The sequence below is a fragment of the Neophocaena asiaeorientalis genome, unplaced genomic scaffold (genome assembly GCF_003031525.2).
Source record: "Neophocaena asiaeorientalis asiaeorientalis breed wild unplaced genomic scaffold, Neophocaena_asiaeorientalis_V1.1 scaffold204, whole genome shotgun sequence".
Taxonomy (NCBI): Eukaryota; Metazoa; Chordata; class Mammalia; order Artiodactyla; family Phocoenidae; genus Neophocaena; species Neophocaena asiaeorientalis.
Window position 1 is genome coordinate 6,049,172 of NW_020173922.1, and position 18,685 is coordinate 6,067,856.

An 18,685-nucleotide genomic window follows, 5' to 3' on the forward strand; every position below is an offset into this window, starting at 1 on the left:
AACTGGATGGATCATAGTGATGACAATGGACTGCAATTTGCTTAATCAACTGGCAGCTCCAATTACAGCTGCCATACCAGTGGTTATCTTTACTGGAGCAGATTAGTATAACCTTTAGCACTTGGTAGGTGGCTATTTTTCTGGTGAGTGCATTCATCTTAAACTCCACGAGTGAATAAAATCAAAAGCAGTTCATCTTCTCATAACAGGGCAGCAAAATATATTCACTGTCTTGCCCCAGAGCTATGTTAACTCTTTCCCTTTCTTTTGTAACATACTCCACAAAGACCTCAACATTGAACATTCTGCAGAACATAATGTTAGACTACCATATTGATGACATCATGCTAATTGGGCCTAATGAGCAGTAAATGAAAAGGACGCTAGATGGCCTAGCAGGACACATGCATGTCAAAGAGTAAAAGATTAGCCCCATGAAGATTCAGGGGCCTGCCCCATCAGTGATGATTCTAGGGGTCTGGGGCATGCCAGGAAATCACAACCCCAAGGTAAAATACAAGTTATCTCTTGCATCTCTTACCACTAAAAGAGAGGCACTGTCTTTGGGGACCTCTCTGGATTTTAGAGGCAGCATATACCATATTTGGAACTCAAAATGCTGCCAGGTTTGAGCAGGGCCCGGAGTAAGGAAAAGATACGTAGCAGGTTGAAACTATAATACTAGCCAATCTGATGTGATCTAGTCAATCTGATGTTGCTAAAAATGCCAGTAGTGGATAAGGGTGCTGTGTGGAGTTTCCAGCAAGCCACAGTAGGATGACTATACTGCAAATCTTATAGTGCAGATCCACGCCTTCTATAGCAGGTAACTTCTGTGTCCTTATAAGTAGATGCTGTCATGCTCCTGAGCCCTAGTAGAGAATGAGTGGCTGACTATGGGACATCAAACGATCATCATGTCATAAGAGCTGCTTACCGTGGGCTTGGTATCATCGGAGCCACTAAACCATAAGGATTTTTTCTTTTTGTTTTTTAAGAACTGATTTTATTTGGGTAACTGACTAAAGGAGTCTCATTTGTAACCAAGATGGAATTCACAGTATGTTGTTACATTCACGCTTAAGAAAATATATCTCTAGGGCTTCCCTGGTGGCACAGTTGTTGAGAGTCCGCCTGCCAATGCAGGGTACACGGGTTTGTGCCCCGGTTCGGGAGGATCCCACATTCCAGCCTTCAAAATAACTTTAACACAAAGGACGTAAGTATCTCTAAATCAAAAAAGTGGTTCATCTGACCTACAGGTGTCACGGGAGAGAACATCATGGAATGACAGCAATGACAACAGCTTGACTTCGGATGGAACCGGATTATTTCAAATGGAGTTTCCAGGAAAAATAGGCACTGATTTGTAGAAGGAAATTCACTCTTTACTGAAGCTATTTATTGAGCCAATACGGCTGGTTAACATTCTCACTAGTGTAAAGTAACCCAGCGCAGGACTCGCGGACGACGCCGGTTGAAACCAAACGCACAGTCAGGTCACAACTGGCGCTGCCTGGGCTCCACGGAGAGCTGCTGTCCCCACTTCCCAGATGTGGAGGACCACCCCAATTTCATCTCAGGGCCCCAGTCCATTTCTTCCCATACTGCAACTGTCTAGCATTATACAAGGTACCCTGCTGCTTACCCACTTAAACTACTTTTCAAGTTAATTAGAAAAACTTTTCTTTGAAAAACTTTTCTTTATAAAACAAAGGGAGAAAGAAAGGCGCTGTGAGTAGTACCAAAATTTCAAGGAAGAAATAATTCCAATCTTATACAAACACTACCATAGAATAGAAAAAAAGGGAGAACACGCCCTTAAAATGTTTTGCATAACCCTGATAGCAAGAAAGGAAAATTAAAAGCCAATATCACTCACTGACATAAAGTAAAAGAGAAAAAAAATCATACAATAATTTTTAGAGACACAGAAGAAGGATTGGATAAAATTCTGTTTATAATGGGGGAAAAAACTCCTTAAATTAGAAATAAAACTTCCTTAATCTTTAAATGATATGAAAACATGTACAGCAAAACACATTAATGGTGAAATGGTAAAACCTTTCCTCTGACATCAGAAACCGGACACAAATGCCCACTATTACATTTATTTGATATTGTACTGGAAGTTTTGGCCAGCATGATAAGGCAAAGAAATACAAGTTATGTAGATTGCACAGTAAGAAGCAAAGTTGTTATATTTGTAGATGATACTAAGGAGTACAAAGAAAATCCAAAAGTACCTACAGATAAAATATTATAATTAAAGAGTTTAGTAAAGTTGCTGAATTTGAAAAATCAATATAAAATCAATTTATTTTATAAAGCAGTAAACAGAAATTGACATTTTAAATAAAGATAGAATTTATAATAATAAAAAAAAATCAAGTAGCTAGGAATAAGTCTAACTAATAAACTATAAGGCCTCTATGGAGAAACCATATGCCTTTGTGAAGAGACACTAAGATGACTTATATAAATGGAGAAATATATGATGTTCCTGAATTGGAAGATTCAATGTTTTAAAGTTATCAATTCTCTTCTCCCCCAGGACAACATTACTTTAAACATTACATTACTTTAAAATTCATATGAAAGAATAAAATAAGAGCTAGGAAACTTCTTAAGAAAAAAAGTAGGATTAAAAATTTGCCTTAAAAAAATTTGCCTTACTTATTATTGACTTGTTTTAAAGCTATATTAATCAAGATAGTCTGATATTGGTGCACAGGCAGAAAATTTGACAAATGTAATACATTAGGGAGCTCAAAAATAGACATATATATATGGAATGTTTGAACATTACAGAGATGGCAATTCAGAATGTCTTAGTCTGCTCAGGCTTCTCTAACAAAATACCATAGACTGGTGGCTTAAACAACAGATATTTATTTCGCATAGTTCTGGAGGCTGGGAAGTCAAAGACCAAGGTGCCAGCAGTTGGTCTCTGTTTTTTTTTTTAACGTCTTTATTGGAGTATAATTGCTTTACAATAGTGTGTTAGTTTCTGCTTTATAACAAAGTGAATCAGCTATACATATACATATATCCCCATATCTCTTCCCTCTTGCGTCTCCCTCCCTCCCACCCTCCCTATCCCACCCCTCTAGGTGGACACAAAGCACCGAGCTGATCTCCCTGTGCTATGTGGCTGCTTCCCCCTAGCTATCTATTTTATATTTGGTAGTGTATATATGTCCATGCCACTCTCTCACTTCGTCCCAGCTTCCCCTTCCCCTTCCCCGTGTCCTCAAGTCCATTCTCTATGTAGCAGTTGGTTTCTTAATGATGGTCTTCTTCCTGGCTTGCAGGCTGCAGCCTCCTCACCATGTATGTATACATACACCATGTATGTATACATACACCATGTATGTATACGTGGTGTAAAGAAGCAGCTCTGATATTTCTTCCTCTTCTTATAAAGACACTAATCACATCATGGGCTCCACCCTCATGACTTTATCTAAACCTAATTAGTGCCCAAAGGCCCCTCCTCCTAACACCATCACAGTGGGGGCTAGGGCTTCAATATATGAACTAGCGTAGGGGGTGGGGCACAAACATTCAGTCCATAACACAGATCAATGCGAAAAGATGAAATGTTCAATTAAAAATGGTTATCCAAAGAGAAAAATATTAAATTGGGTCTTAATTTAAAAATCAACTTCAAATGGTTCTAAGACTCAAATGTCAAAAACAAAAACAAAACCCAAAACAACGTTCAAGCTCTTAGTGGAAAATACAGGTTAATGGATTTTAGACCTTGGGCTAGAAATAATTTCTTTAAAAAGACACTGACCATAGAATAAAAGATTAATACATTCGTAATAAAATCAAGAAACTTCATTCATCAATAGACATCTTAAAGATGCGAAAAGGTACAAACCAGGAGAGGATACTCACATATACACACTGACAAAGAATTAATATCAAGGATATATAAAGAACTCCTACAAACCAATATAAATAAAAATAACAATAGAAAAATGGTAAAAGACATGAACGAACATTTCACAGAAGAAACATATAACCAATAGATGCACAAAGAGATGTTCTTTTGCTGTAATTAGAGAAATATAGATCAAAACCAAGATCAGGTAGATTTTTTTGTTTGACAAAAATTTTTTTTTTTTTGCGGTACGTGGGCCTCTCATTGTTGTGGCCTCTCCCGTTGCAGAGCACAGGCTCCGGACGCGCAGGCTCAGTGGCCATGGCTCACGGGCCCAGCCGCTCCGCGGCACGTGGGATCCTCCCAGACCGGGGCACGAACCCGTGTCCCCTGCATCGGCAGGCGGACTCTCATCCACTGCGCCACCAGGGAAGCCCTTGACAAAAATTTAAAAGCCTGACACTGCCAAGTGTTAGAAAGCATGTGGATACAAGAGATTCAGGCCTATATATTGCAAGTGCATGTAAAAATCAGTACAACTACTTTGCAAAAGAGTTGCATATTAGCTATTAAATATAACGATTACTCCTAGATAAATACTTGCGAGTTCCAGAATTTCTATTCCTAGTTATATACCCAAAAGAAATTCTTGCACATTTGCATCAGGAGGTATATATAAGAATGTTTATATTGACAGTGGGCAACAGGAGCAAAAATCAGGAAACCATCCATATGCCTATCAACTGAATGAATAAGCTACGGCATACTCACAAAATGGAATGTTTTACAGTAGTCTAAATAAATGAATTACAGGAACACAAGATGATTGGATTTTAAAAATAAATATTAGAGAAAAAAAAGTACCAAAGTATCACACACAGTATTTTACCCTTACTATAAAATTTAAAACAACTAGAAAAATATATATGTGGGAGTAACATATAATACAAAAAAAAAAAAAATTCAGAGGAGCAAAGAATGATGTACATAGAATTCAGGATGATAGTTACCTTGATTTGCTGGGTCCAGGGAGTGGTAGGAGGGACCATTTGTACGATCAGATGTATATTACTACCAAGGTCCTGGCATTTGTGGGGAGGTACTGTGTTCACAAATTCTTATTACTATTTCGATAGATAACTACATATATAGATATACAGCTAATGATACTGGATAGGTAAGTAAATAAACAATTCAGGTCAGGTACGGACTAATGATGACAGTTTATCATAATCCAATTCTGTGAACTTGAGGTCCAACCATATAAAAATAAAACAAAACAGCACATGTGAGAGAATATAAAGCACACAGAATCACCAATGAAGTATTCTTGCCAAAAATGTTTAAGCTCAACCAAGCCTTTAGACCTTTTCTCAAGGAATGAAAGTCCTGAAACCCAGGAGACTTCCTGCCTAGTTCTTCACACTAACAGACCAGAATCAATCTGGAGGAAAAACTCTTGGATATAGTGCAAGGCTCTTATCGACGTGGTTCAGCTTTGACTCCAGACGGCAAAGAGAAGTGGAGAGGCAAGCATAAAAATAGAAGCAGAGAATTAAAAATAAAAAGCAGTGTGTGCTAAAATCCTTAATGCATTACAAAAGACAGTAATGGCGCCGCGGCCGGCTTCCGGACTCAGAACCCAAGACTTATCCTGCTGCACGGCCTCTTCATGACCAAGTGGGCACCTGAGTCCAAGTAGATTCCCATGTCTGGTGCTAAGGAGACAGAGAAGGCTTTTTGTGGACAAAACCTCCAAGAACCTAGATCGGGAACTCAGAGCACGGGTTGAAGGGTCTGCCATTCATCGAAAGGCAGAAAGGAGTCTTTGCTCCGAATGGACAAAAGAATCATTTGTAAGTCAATGAGCAAAGAAATTAAGTGGGAGGATGCCCCGATTAATGTCTGCTGGTTATTGAGGAGGACCCAGTGAAACTACATTAGGCTGGAGTAGAAATTCTCACTATAGACAATTATCTGGCTTCCCTGTAACAGAAATAATACTCTTTCTGAGTACAATTTTTCCCCCCACAGAATGTGCAGAATTGTTAACACACATCAATTTTCTACAAAACTACTTACCCAGCTGTGAAATTTTTTGTCTCAAGGTGCAGACTAAAGCCAATAATACCAAATTTTCTGAAGTGGTTTTGAAAAAGCCATTATATCTTTGGCAATGAACAGACCATCAGAACAGATGGTACTCCACCAACCTTGAAGAGATAGGGACACAGGAAGATCCTAGTCCGCCTTTTAAACATCATTTACACCATTCACAAGGAGCCTGTATTTAAAAGTGCTGGCATTTGGAGGGCGCTGAAAACACGGTAGACCATGGAGTTCAAAGGGCAGACCACAGACTTAGATGATAGTTCCAACCCTGAAATAATTTATTTTCTAAAAAGGCTCTCAGAGAAGATTCCTGGGCCATTCCACATGAATTTGGAGAGATCAGAGAGACCAGAGAGTCACAGACTTTGAAACAGGAATTTCAATGCTCAAAGGGTGCTTACGTTGGAAATGCAGGCTCCAAACAGAGGGTACTTTCTGGCTTGAGCAAAAAGTCTCCTGTGACTGTTTTATGCACACAACTTCCTGATAATAATTATCACTCCTTCTTAGAGATATGGGCCAGAAGAAGAGAACCTACTTTCCTTCCAAGTTCAACACCTTGGGGACATTTTCTTGTTTAATTCAAGAAAATGATCAAGTTTGATACTCCACTGCCAGATATGGTCCTTCTGAGATATTACATATACTTAACTGCTGTAGCTTGGTATTAGGATCCCATGAAAGCTGGAACAGAGAATGAATTTCTAGCTACAGTATCACTATAGCATTGCAAGATACATACCATCTGGTCCTGACAGTAGACCAAAGGGTATAATAAGATTTTTCAAATTGAGGGATACCAGGGAGTTCCCTGGCAATGGGTGAGAGAGGGATAAATTAGGAGTTTGCGATTAACATATACACACTACTATATATAAAATTGGTAAACAACAAGGATATATATATATATACACACACACACACACACATGTATGAATGAATCACTTTGCTGTACACTGGAAACTAACACAACATTGTAAATTAACTATACTTCAATTTTTTAAATGTTGAGGGATAAATTATACTATGTGGAAGTAAAGTTTAAAATAAGGCTACGCATCAGAAATATGGATTTGACCAACTTAAATCTTAGAAATAAATACCATCTCACCTCAAAATAAATAAATAAATAAATAAATAGTAACCTGTGAGGTGATGGACATTAACTAACCTTACTGGAATAATCATTTCATAATAAACACATATATAAAATCATAATATTGTACACCCTAAACATGCACAATGTTATTTGTCAATTATATGTCAATAAAGCTGGGGAAGAAAAAAGAAAGAAATACCGTGAAACTAATTTAAAGACTACAAAGAAACCACAATATAAAAACAAAAACACAGTTAAGGAAAAGATTTTACACACACACATCATTGATTTTACATACACACACACACACACATATACACACATAATTTGGATTCTATTTTTTGTTCTAAATTGTATTCTAGAATATTGCTCTTCTGACTGAAAACAAACATCTAGACCATCAGATCCCTGAGAACAGAAACCAGACCATTAATATCTGAATACCCAGAGCTCAATACAGTATACTGTAAATGGTGTGAATTCAATAAATATTTTTATTTAGGTAAATAATTTAATGATAGAACACTCAAATTCCTTTAAACACAATATTTCAAGTTACTATATTTTTGTCTGAGTACAGATCTGGAGTGGTACAAATTGTATCTAAATATTGAACCATGAATTAAGCAAAAACGGTGGAAAACAATTCTTCTGACTTAGGTTTCAATTCCTTACTCCCACTCTTGCTTGGCTCAAATAATTTCTATTGAAGATATTTAGGTAAACCTTTAATGGACAACATGAGAAAAGGTCCGTTGACTATAGGGCTAATTGAGACAAGCTCATGGGTACTGAGCAGGGGGCCTTCGGACTTTGAAAGGTCTACTTCCTGCAGAAGCCATTCCTGTTCTCTTTTCTGCTTTAATCCAGACCTGCTTGAATGAAGCCCCATTAAGTAGCTACTGACCACTTACGTACATAATATATAACTTAAATGTATAAATAACTTAGAGGTAAAGTAGAAAAATGGTTTTCTTTTAAAGAAAAAGCAAATGGAAGACCAGCCACCGCTCTGGAGCACACCAGGCATGACACTGAGCATCCCCTCCCCAAATGTCTGCTCCAGCCCCCATTTGTCAACATCCATCACCCTGACCCTCTTGCCTCTGGCAATATGGCTAGACTTACCTCAGAGGTTTCACAGATAGAAAAAAGCTGAAGGAAATTGGGGATACCATACTAGGTGTACATTCCACCAGCAGTGATTGACACACATGCTACATGCAATCATTGACACTGGGAGCCTGCCTGTTTTCAGCTTTACAGGCTACTTAAGAACACTTCTTATTGAGAGAGACTCTGCTGGTCTTGGATCATCATGGAACGATGAGGCTTACTTCAGTAAGAATGACTCTCTTACATTAGAGGGCCAGAGAACAGATGCACAAGTGTGTAGGGGTCAGACGAACTATGTTTTTTTGTTTTTGGTTTTTGTCAGTGCCTATATACATACATATGGTATAGTTTAATAAAGTTGCTTTTCTTACGTTTCATTGCTTTGTAAAGTCACATCATATATACAGTCATCAATAAAACTCACAGATGGCCAGTACAAAATTTAGAAGTTTCCAACACTGTAAAAAAAAAATGACAAGGAGTTAGTAGCCCTCAGGTAAACTTCAGGATGGGTCAGCCCTAACATTAATCACTGTGGACTGCAACACTAAGTTCTGTCTAGTTCTATTTGAGAGGAGAGGACTGCATCCACTGGTAACGGCACCTGATCACCATCAGGGAACAAAAAGTTCTCATGGCTTTGGCACTCTCTGTTCCCTGGAAGGGTTTCTGACTGGTGGAGGCAGAGAGGACAGCGAACGACCCAAAAGGAATCAACAACCCCTAAATGGGCCAATAGTACATCCTGGAATCCTACCCAGGCCAGGACCCTGAGACTGGAAGCTAAGAACTGTTGTCAACTACACGGGTCTTCATCCAAGCACAGAAGCACAGTCCCACCCCTCACCTCTTCCTCAGTCTAAAGTAGAGCAGAGGGGAAGCTCTTTGGGAGAAGAGAGGAAGGACATTTGGTACAGACAAAGGCCAGGCTACTTCCCAGAGGCCTAATGCTCTAGGCCACACCTAACTAAGAGTGTGGAATATGATCCCACTTTGAAGATGAATAGCACTATTTTAAGAGTAGAACATCTTGGGAAAATCCACGATGCCTACTCTGAAACTTTAACTCGAGGCTGTGGAAGACACATCAGTATGCAGGTATATTCTCCTCTTAAAAATCTAAGATGACAGAGACCACCCTGGTGGTCCAGTGACTAAGGCTCCACGCTCCCAGTGCAGGGAGCCCAAGCTGGATCCCTGGGCAGGGAACTAGATCCCGCATGCCACGACTAAAAAAACATTCTGCATGCTTCAACTAAAGATCCTGCATGCCGCAACTAAGACCCAGTGCAACCAAATAAATGAATAAATATTAAAAAAAAATTTAGATGAGAAAAAATATGAAATCTTGCCATGTGCGACAACATGGAGGGACCTTGAGGGTATTATGCTAAGTGAAGTGAGACAGAGAAAGATAAATACTGTAGGATTTCACTCATATCTGGAATATGAAAAACTATAATAAACAAACAAAACCCCTAATAAATGAACAAACCAAAACCAAATAAAACAAACATGTCATTACAGACAACAGAGTAGTGGTTATCAGGGCGGGTAGGTAAACGAGGGAGACCAAGTGGATAAAGGGGATCAACTGTATGGTGATAGATGAAAAATAAATTTTTGGTGGTGAGCACATTGTAGGGTATACAGATGTAGAAATATAATGCCATAAATCAAGATTACCTCAATAAAAAATAAAATAAATCATTGTAAATGAAAAAATGTAGATGGATATTTTCGTTTTCAAGCACCAAAATCTTTTTAAAAACTTTAATTGGCTAATATAGTGCACATGTTAAGCAGACTTTTAAAGAGACCCTACATCTTGAGTGGGTTAAGTCATCATTTATAACCATCTTGAAACATGTTGAACTCGGTTTTTCTAGTGACATGAGATTAAACATGGAAACCAAACTGTGTTTCACTCACAACATATAAGCAAACAAACTGCATGGACATGTGTAGATTTATGCAAAAGCCCGGTGATACAACTACGTTTAGCTTTTCAGATTAGGTACATACGGCCATCCACTCACGCTGTATTATCTCACCAAACACAAGAGCAGCAACTTTTCTATTTCAATACAATTATGGGCAGAAATTATATGATATAAAATAGAGGTTCTTCCATAAAGGTTAAGATTTAGCATATAAGCAGGGAAGACAAAAGCAAAGTTCCCATGAAGTCAAAAATAATACCGCACTGGTCCAGTGCTCCATGAAACTCTGAGTTAAATTATAGTCCTCAAAGGCGTGTACTTGGATCCAGATTCACCAAGACACTTCAGTATGCTTCAAACTGGCTCATCATCATCTTCCTGCTGTATTCATAAGCCAAAAATAGTGCCGCATTGGAAGGGAACGCTCGAATCAAAGTAGCTTTCAGACCAGAATATAAAGCTGGTACTCCTTCGTTTTTCACAACACTTAAAAGAGTTCTGATAAATCCTGCCTGTTTTCCAAACATGGAAAGAACCTGAATTCTGGATTTGATACAATCCACTGGGTATATGACAAGCCAAAGGCAAATTCCAGCAATTCCACCACTTAACATCAAGGGGACAGGGCCTAGTTCATCTTTTGATCCATCCGAGGCAAAAAACGAGCGGCTCAGTTCATAGCCACCGAAGAAGAAGAAATAGCCTGGTACTACTTGAAACAGAGTGCTCGTGAGTCCGTGGTAGAAGCCCAACGGGCCATCCTTTCTAAGGATACTCTTCACGACGGACCAAACTGTATTATGGCTTTTTGCTATCCTCCCTGACATCTCCAGTTCGTGCATGGTCTGCAGCCGGCACTTCACCAGCTCAGTGGGGCACAGGGCCAGCGCGGCAAACGCAGAGGCGACGGAACCAGCGGCCGCAGTCTGCAGATCATTCAGCTTCGCCTGCTTGTCCAATCCAACCACTTTCCTCACGAACTGTCGGCAGAAGCCGTAGCACAAGAAGAGGACTGAGTTCTCGGCGACGTAGGCCATCAGCGCGGGGGCCGGTCCCTTTGTAGAAGCCCCGCAAGCCCACGTGGGAGTACGTCTTCAGGCCACAGTCGACGAGGCCCTTGTACAGGCCAGGGAACGTCTGCATCTTCACTTTCACTGTGTCGAAGGGCTGCCCGGTCAGGACGCATGCTGTGCCCCCAAGGGCCCCCGCGGTGAGGTCGATGGCGGCTTGGATGGCAGGATTGGATTTCATGTTCGCCCACTCTTCTGCTGGTCTCCGAGGAAGGGAACTCTCTGGAGCTTAGGAGGGCGTCCCGTGTCCAGCCGCCTGCTCTTGGCTCTCTCTCCGGCACGGGAGAAGCCGCTTAACCCCAGACTAGGCCGCGGGCCGCCCTCCCCACGCACTGAAATAACCCCCGGCCCGCGGGCCCGCGCGCGCCTCTCCTGGCGCCCTGCGGCCGCCGCGTCTGGGCCCTAAACCCGTCAGCTGCCCTCCCGCTCGCTCCGCGCCGACATTAATGAATCCTGTTTCTAGCCTCTTCCTTGGAAACTGCCTGCAAAAACTAAGCCTCAGTGTCCATATCAAGTGGGTGGGTTTGTTTCTCCTTGCTATACCTCCTTGCAGACATTTAGCATGTAACTTTCTGTGATCTATGAATTTATCGTTTCTTCATCTGCTTTGGCCTTCTAAAAACATTGACATCTCTCATCCACTGTTGTCTCATCTTCTATTTTCCTTGCCCTTGGGGGTTACTATATTAGGAGGCAGAGAAGAGAGATTCATGAGAACAATGTGCCATTTTAAACTAGAAAAAAATTTTTTTTAATTTTTAAAATTTCGTATCACATTTGATGGTTTTTTAAAAATTAATTTTATTTATATGTTTATTTTTGGCTGCATTGGGTCTTTGTTGCTGTGCTCAGGCTTTCTCTAGTTGCCATGAGCGGGGGCTACTCTTTGTTGCGGTGCACGGGCTTCTCATTGCGCTGGCTTCTGTTGTTGCAGAGCATGGGCTCTAGATGCACGGGCTTCAGTAGTTGTGGCATGCAGGCTCAGTAGTTGTGGCACATGGGCTTAGGTGCTCCACAGCATGTGGTATCTTCCCGGACCAGGGCTCAAACCTGTGTCCCCTGCATTGGCAGGTGGATTAACCACTGCACCACCAGGGAAGTCCCTCACATTTGAGGGTTTTTAAAAACTGTTTTGGTTTTTTAAAACTGTCCATTAATTACCTATGGTTCATTGTTTATTTTTTAAAAGCACATACTGTTTTTACAAACACAAGAGATTCAGGATACTACAATAAATCAACTGCTTTTGCATTACATTCATATATGTATATGTTTTGGAGAAACCAAGTTAGTAATCAGCGCCAGGGATCATGAGGGCATTAATAGGGAAATCGTCTGTAATTTCATTGAATTATCAGACATGGTTGTGCAATAATACACAGATCTCAAGTTCCACGAAATATATTTAAACAGCTGGACTTGGAGCACATGTACTCCCACACATACATGGAAAACAATGGCAGAGGAACTTCCAAATTTTCAGTGAAGATGCACACCCACATCACATGTTCCCTAGCAATCAGACTGAGTAGCCAGATAGCATTACCAGAAAAAGTAAGGTTTGAGCTGAGGGCTGAGTAACAAAAAGCTAGCCATGAGACTATCTGGAGACCGTTCCAGGAAAAGGGAAATGTAAGTGTAATATAAGTAAAGCTGTGTAGTGTGAAAGAGCTGGGCGTTTGAAATATAGAAAGAAGGCCAATGTACCTGCTGTGTGGTGAGCAGTCTTCCTAGTCTGTGTTTTCACACAATTCTTACCAGGTAATAAAAGTTTAAGCAGAGTTGAAGACAGTCCTTCAGAGACATGATTGGTCCCAATTTGTCCAAACTTTTTGTCTCAAACATTTGATCTACAAATTCAAAACGTCAGGCTTTATGACATTTAGATGTGAACATAAAGACCCCATTTACCTAATCTATAGAAATAATGCAAAACAGAGACCACGCTGACATGCTTATTGCAGCATTCTGTGTAATAGCAAATTTTAAATGGAACAACCTAAGTGACCGGCAATAGGGGAGTGAATAAAAGTAAGAATTTGTAAAATTTCTGCATTGCTTAAAATTTTTCACTGAGTTTTTTCTTATAGTATTTTAAAACACTAATTTAAAAAATTCAACTTCCATTCATGAACTCAGAAATATTGAAAACCGTAGCCCAACTATACATCACACTCATCAGGCAAGGGAGCTATGAGAAAAGTGAGTCTTTTTTGGTAACTCTGGATTTACATGAAGGGAAATGGATCCCAATCTTCTTCAGTTAAGTTTTTCTCTTTTGAAGTTTCCATAACAGATAATTACTCTTCATTATGGAGGTTTTAATATTTATGCAAAACCAAGCTATAAATGAATCAAATAAAAACTAAAGCTACAGTAGTAAACTGACTCAGTTTGCTTATGCTGCGGATGTATTTGAAGCAAACTTTGTTTCTGCTGTAATTTATAATCTTTTAGAATGATTCTTTAATTTGAAAGCAGTCAACCCCATTTAAAGCAGCTGTTTCTTTATACACTTTTCTACCATTTCAGTCTTTAATTCAAATTTTTAATCCCTGTATGTTCAGACCCTAGTAAATAGGCAATAAATAGTTTGCTTTTATTCTAGGAATTGTTCTAAGTCCTTATATGTATCAACTCAAATAGCCAACAACTCAAGGGCCCTGAGGTAGGTAGTATTATCACCTCCATTTTAGAGATGAGGAAACTGAAACCAACAGATTAATTTACTTGCCCAAGATCAATCTCAACTAGGTCACTGAAATAGGAAACAAACACAGGCACCACATCTCCTGACCTTGTGATTTTAATCTCTACTCTTCTTTAGTAAGTTTACAGTGACTAACAAGGCAAAGTATGTAATCTCGGTGAATTTACCGCCTAGTGAGGACATGAGCAACAGGTAACTTAGACTTTGGTATGATAGATGCGTAACAGTATTTATCACAATAGACTATTAAAGAGAAAGAGTAGTAATTAAACTCCTTGAAAAAAATGTAAATAAGCTCAGGATTGAAAATAGTGAGAGAATGTGATGAGATCAGGCTGAAAAAGAAGAATTTAGGATAGTTTAGGAACGTTCTTTATCTCCTGACCTCCAAATGGAGCAGGTGGATTGGAAACATAATGCAAAGATGACATTTCCCCATTTCTTTGCCTCTGCTGTTCCTCTTTTCCTTAAATTCTAACACAACTGCTTCTTTTCCTACAAAACAGAATCCAATTGGTTAGTCCATTAAACCCCATAAAGAAACCACTTCAGAAGAGGATCTGATACCCACTACCCCTAAAAGAGCAACACACATTATAAGGTGAAAATTACTTGCTTTTATTTATTGTGAAAACAACTTTATGAAATGATTTGCAATGCAATCAACTGTAGCGACAAGCATCTGAGAGATATCAGCTGTCTTGTAAAAGGTTTTTTTATCAATGGTTTTCAAACTTTCCATAACACATGGCAGATCTACCAATTTGGACGCCAATGGGACCCGGTCGACTCTGACAATTCCATGACGCCCATCAGGGTGTAACTCAATTGTCAGTCTGTCCTTCAGGTTGACATGACCAGACTGTACCGCCCGCCTCACGGTAGAGGCATACTCCAGAGGTAGGCGTAAGATAAACTGGCTCTCTAGTTCGTGAGGAGCATCATCTTTGCTCTTACTCATCTTTATTTCTTTGTGACTCACTTTTTCTGTAATAACCACTTGTTGCACTAAAAAATTTCAGCTATTTCAACAGAAAGACCAGTTCTTTATAAATTGAAGTCTTTAATTACAAAGAGTTCTAGGCAGAACAGCAACTAAGCGTCTATTCTGAATTAAGCCCCAAGTCTTTCTAAATATGCTGTAACAATACCAGTCGTTACTGACGCATTGCCTTACTCAGGTCCATTTAAATCTATCAGCTGCAATGCCAAGTTCCAACCTCTAGATGCCGCTGCAGGACAACGCAGGGAAAGCAAATGGCGGCTCCCACGGAATGATTTTCGGCACAGAAAGTAAGGCTCCCAATCCACAAACTCTCCCGGAACAAAAAGATACGCAAAAATCGGGGCGTAGTGAGCTGTCTTCGCCTCGGGTACTTACAATCCAGTGACGATTATAAGTCCAGTTTCTCCGGGCAGGCGCGAGCGGAAAAGGAAGCCACTCAGAGCAAGGTGGCCGGGAGCCGAGCGTCTCCTTCCGAATTCCTTTGTTCTTCCCGGCACCTGGCAAAGCGATCCGCTGATCACCGGTGAAATGGCGGAGGACGGGCAACGCGAAATCTCGCCAAAAACCGCAGCTCCAAACGCCAGATTCTGCAACTCCGCAGCTCAGCGGGCTTCCGTCCGTTAACAGCCGACGTAGCCGAGAAAAGACAGCTACGTCACCACACGGGGCGAAAGCTGCTGTGAGTCACAACACGCCTCGGTCGGAAGTGCGGACTGCCCCAGCGCGCGCAGGCGCAACGGCCGATTACGCTCTCGGGCGTCTCTTGTCTCGCGAGAACTTGGCCTTAACGGGACGAAGACTATGTTTTGTAAAGACTTGTTGGTTTAGGGTTTGCCTGGTGGCGCAGTGGTTGGGAGTCTGCCTGCTGATGCACACAGGCGGGTTCGTGCCCCGGTCCGGGAGAATCCCGCGCGCCGCGGAGCGGCTGGGTCCCTGAACCGTGGCCTCTGGGCTTGCGCGTCCGCAGCCTGTGCTCCGCAACGGGAGAGGCCACAACACTAAGAGGCCTGCGTAACGCAAAAAAGAAAAAAAAAAAGAGCTGTTAGTTTTTTAAAGTAACGGTTCTGAGAAGGACATAGACTCTCCGGCCCGCCTCCGCTAAGCCAGTGCTTTTACCGGATGTCTGTGGGGCCGGATACCTCCTAGGCTTCCGCGTGATTGTCGGTGATAGGGCGTCCGTGCGGAAATGGTGTTTGTTTCTGGAAACATCTCGGCATCTCCACAGGCTATATTCAATCTGGAGCCGATGAAAGAACTCTATAACTAACCATACCGTGGATTTTAAAGTACCCAAGTCAGTGGAGTGAGGACGTGCAGCCCACTATAATTCTAAGTCTGTCTTTGTTGATTATGAAGATGGCCGTAGGGGGCCGGTGACTCGGTCTGTTTCTGTTTTGAAGACCCCCTGAGAGAACAAGGGTGATTCCTCTTTTTTCTTTTTCTCTTCTTTTATTTATTTTTTTATACAGCAATTCCTTATTAGTCATCCATTTTGTACATATTAGTGTATACATGTCAATCTCCCAGTTCATCCCCACCCTCCCCTCCCCTGCCACTTCCCCCACTTGGTGTCCATACGTTTGTTCTCTGCATCTGTGTCTCAATTTCTGCCCTGCAAACCGGTTCATCTGTACCATTTTTCTAGGTTCCACATATATGCGTTAATATACGATATTTGTTTTTCTCTTTTTGACTTCACTCTGTGTGAGTCTCTAGATCCATCCACGTCTCTATAGATAACCCAGTTTCGTTCTTTATGGCTGAGTAGTGATTCCTCTTTTTAATGTGTTTGACGTAGATAATAATGAAAACAGAGAAGGTAGTGTTCTTCTGGAGGCCCATGTTCATTTAGGACAGTTGGCTGAAAGACGAATAGTCTGATTAAAGTAGAATATAATTGAAGTATTACTTCCTTCTACTCATTTGCCAGTAATTTTTATATTAGGAATTTAAAAAAATCCACCTCTACTGTTTGGATAACTTTTCTGCTTGCCTCTTCTTTAGGTGGTCAAGTATTCTTCAACATGTATTTATAGTACTTCAGTCTAACTGTGTAACAGTTTCCGCTTATTCCTATTCATTTCCATTTATTTATTAATAGGATCGATTTGGTAGACTATCCAGGTCATTAAAATTTCAATTTCTATTCTCTAATATATCAACACCTGCATCTAAGTTTTAGAGAATTCACTTAAAATGTGATTAACATTTATAAAATTCACTTTATTTCTTTATGTACTTATTGTCTCCCTCACCTAAGATTGGAAGCTCCATGATAATCAGGAGTCTAATATCATGTTCATCCGGTCCCAGTGCCTAGTATCAAAACGTGGGAGATAAAAAATATCTGCTAATTGAATGAAACAACTGATCCATCCAGAAAGAACATAAATACAATCTAAATCCTATAATAGTTTGTCAGAAAATACATTCTGTGTCGCCTTAAAATGAGATAGAGCCACTTTATATATACATTTCCTCTCCAGTCACGGACCGTGCCAATTGTTAGGAGGCCAGAAGTTTGCAAATAGCGTGTGTGAATGTGACTCCTTTTGTTTCGTAGACTGTGCTAGTGTGTGTCATGGGGTGGAATTTAAATGGTTTGGTACCAGTCTGGTTTTTTATGTTAAGTGTGAAGGAAAATTATGCTCTTCTACATAACTGTACTTTAGTTCTTTGTACTGTAATGTGTTGAAGAACGTTAGCTGATGTATATGTAATTTCCAGGATGATCTATTTCCTCTTTTTGAAGAAGTTTTTCCAATGTGCTTGTCCCTTAATTGTACCTGATTTTACTTACTTCATAGATATGAGTTTAGCATGCTAGCCTTTGCGTAATGCTTTATTTAACCCTATAAAATGTGAGGCCATGCTTATACATGAAAATAATCCAAAGATTGCTTTGCATGTTAATTGCCTATGAGTTTTATGATGCTCAAATATCTTTGTCACAGAAAATAACTTGAGATAAATTCTGGGCAATTCAGATATGCCAAAATTATCATGTATTTTAGTTATTAAACCTTGAAATGGAAGGTTGTCAGAGATAATTAAAAGGATCAACTGAAGTGTCCCCTAAAGTATCTACCTCCTTCAATCCTGAAACATATTTTCTGTTTTTGAGTTTAATACATTTTCTGAATGCTGTTTTTGGAGGGGTAGTAACATTGATCTTAAAGCTAAGGGCACTGCCACATCACCATTACTTTAATGTCTATTGATAAATCCAGTTGTTGTTCTTGTTGTTGTTGTTTTGACTGGGTAACTGAATTTTATTTATTTTATTTTTGGCTGCGTTGGGTCTCTGTTGCTGCACGTGGGCTTTCTCTAGTTGGAGCGAGCTGGGGCTACTCTTCGTTGCATTGCGTGAGCTTCTCATTGCGGTGGCTTCTCTTGTTGCAGAGCATGGGCTCTAGGTGCACGGGCTTCAGTAGTTGCAGCACGCAGGCTCAGTAATTGTGGCTCACGGGCTTAGTTGCTCTGCAGCATGTGGGATCTTCCTGGAGCAGGGCTCGAACCCATTTCTCGTGCATTGGCAGGCAGATTCTTAACCACTACACTGCCAGGCAAGTCCCAAGGAACTGAATTTTAAATTTTGTTTAATTTCTTTAAGACCTTTATTGGAGTATAATTGCTTTACAATGGTGTGTTAGTTTCTGCTTTATAACAAAGTGAATCAGCTATACATACACATATATCCCCATATCTCCTCCCTCTTGCGTCTCCCTCCCACCCGC

The 18,685-nt window shown here is 40.3% G+C and overlaps 1 protein-coding gene across 1 annotated transcript; it reads right to left on the minus strand.

Annotated features, from left to right (window-relative positions):
- Nucleotides 1–10,506: 10,506 nt before the first annotated feature.
- On the minus strand, nt 10,507–11,413 carry LOC112404437 (mitochondrial ornithine transporter 2-like). Its single transcript, XM_024752431.1, is given in 2 exon segments — nt 10,507–11,211; nt 11,213–11,413. Coding segments are annotated over 2 exon segments (906 nt in total).
- Nucleotides 11,414–18,685: the final 7,272 nt, after the last annotated feature.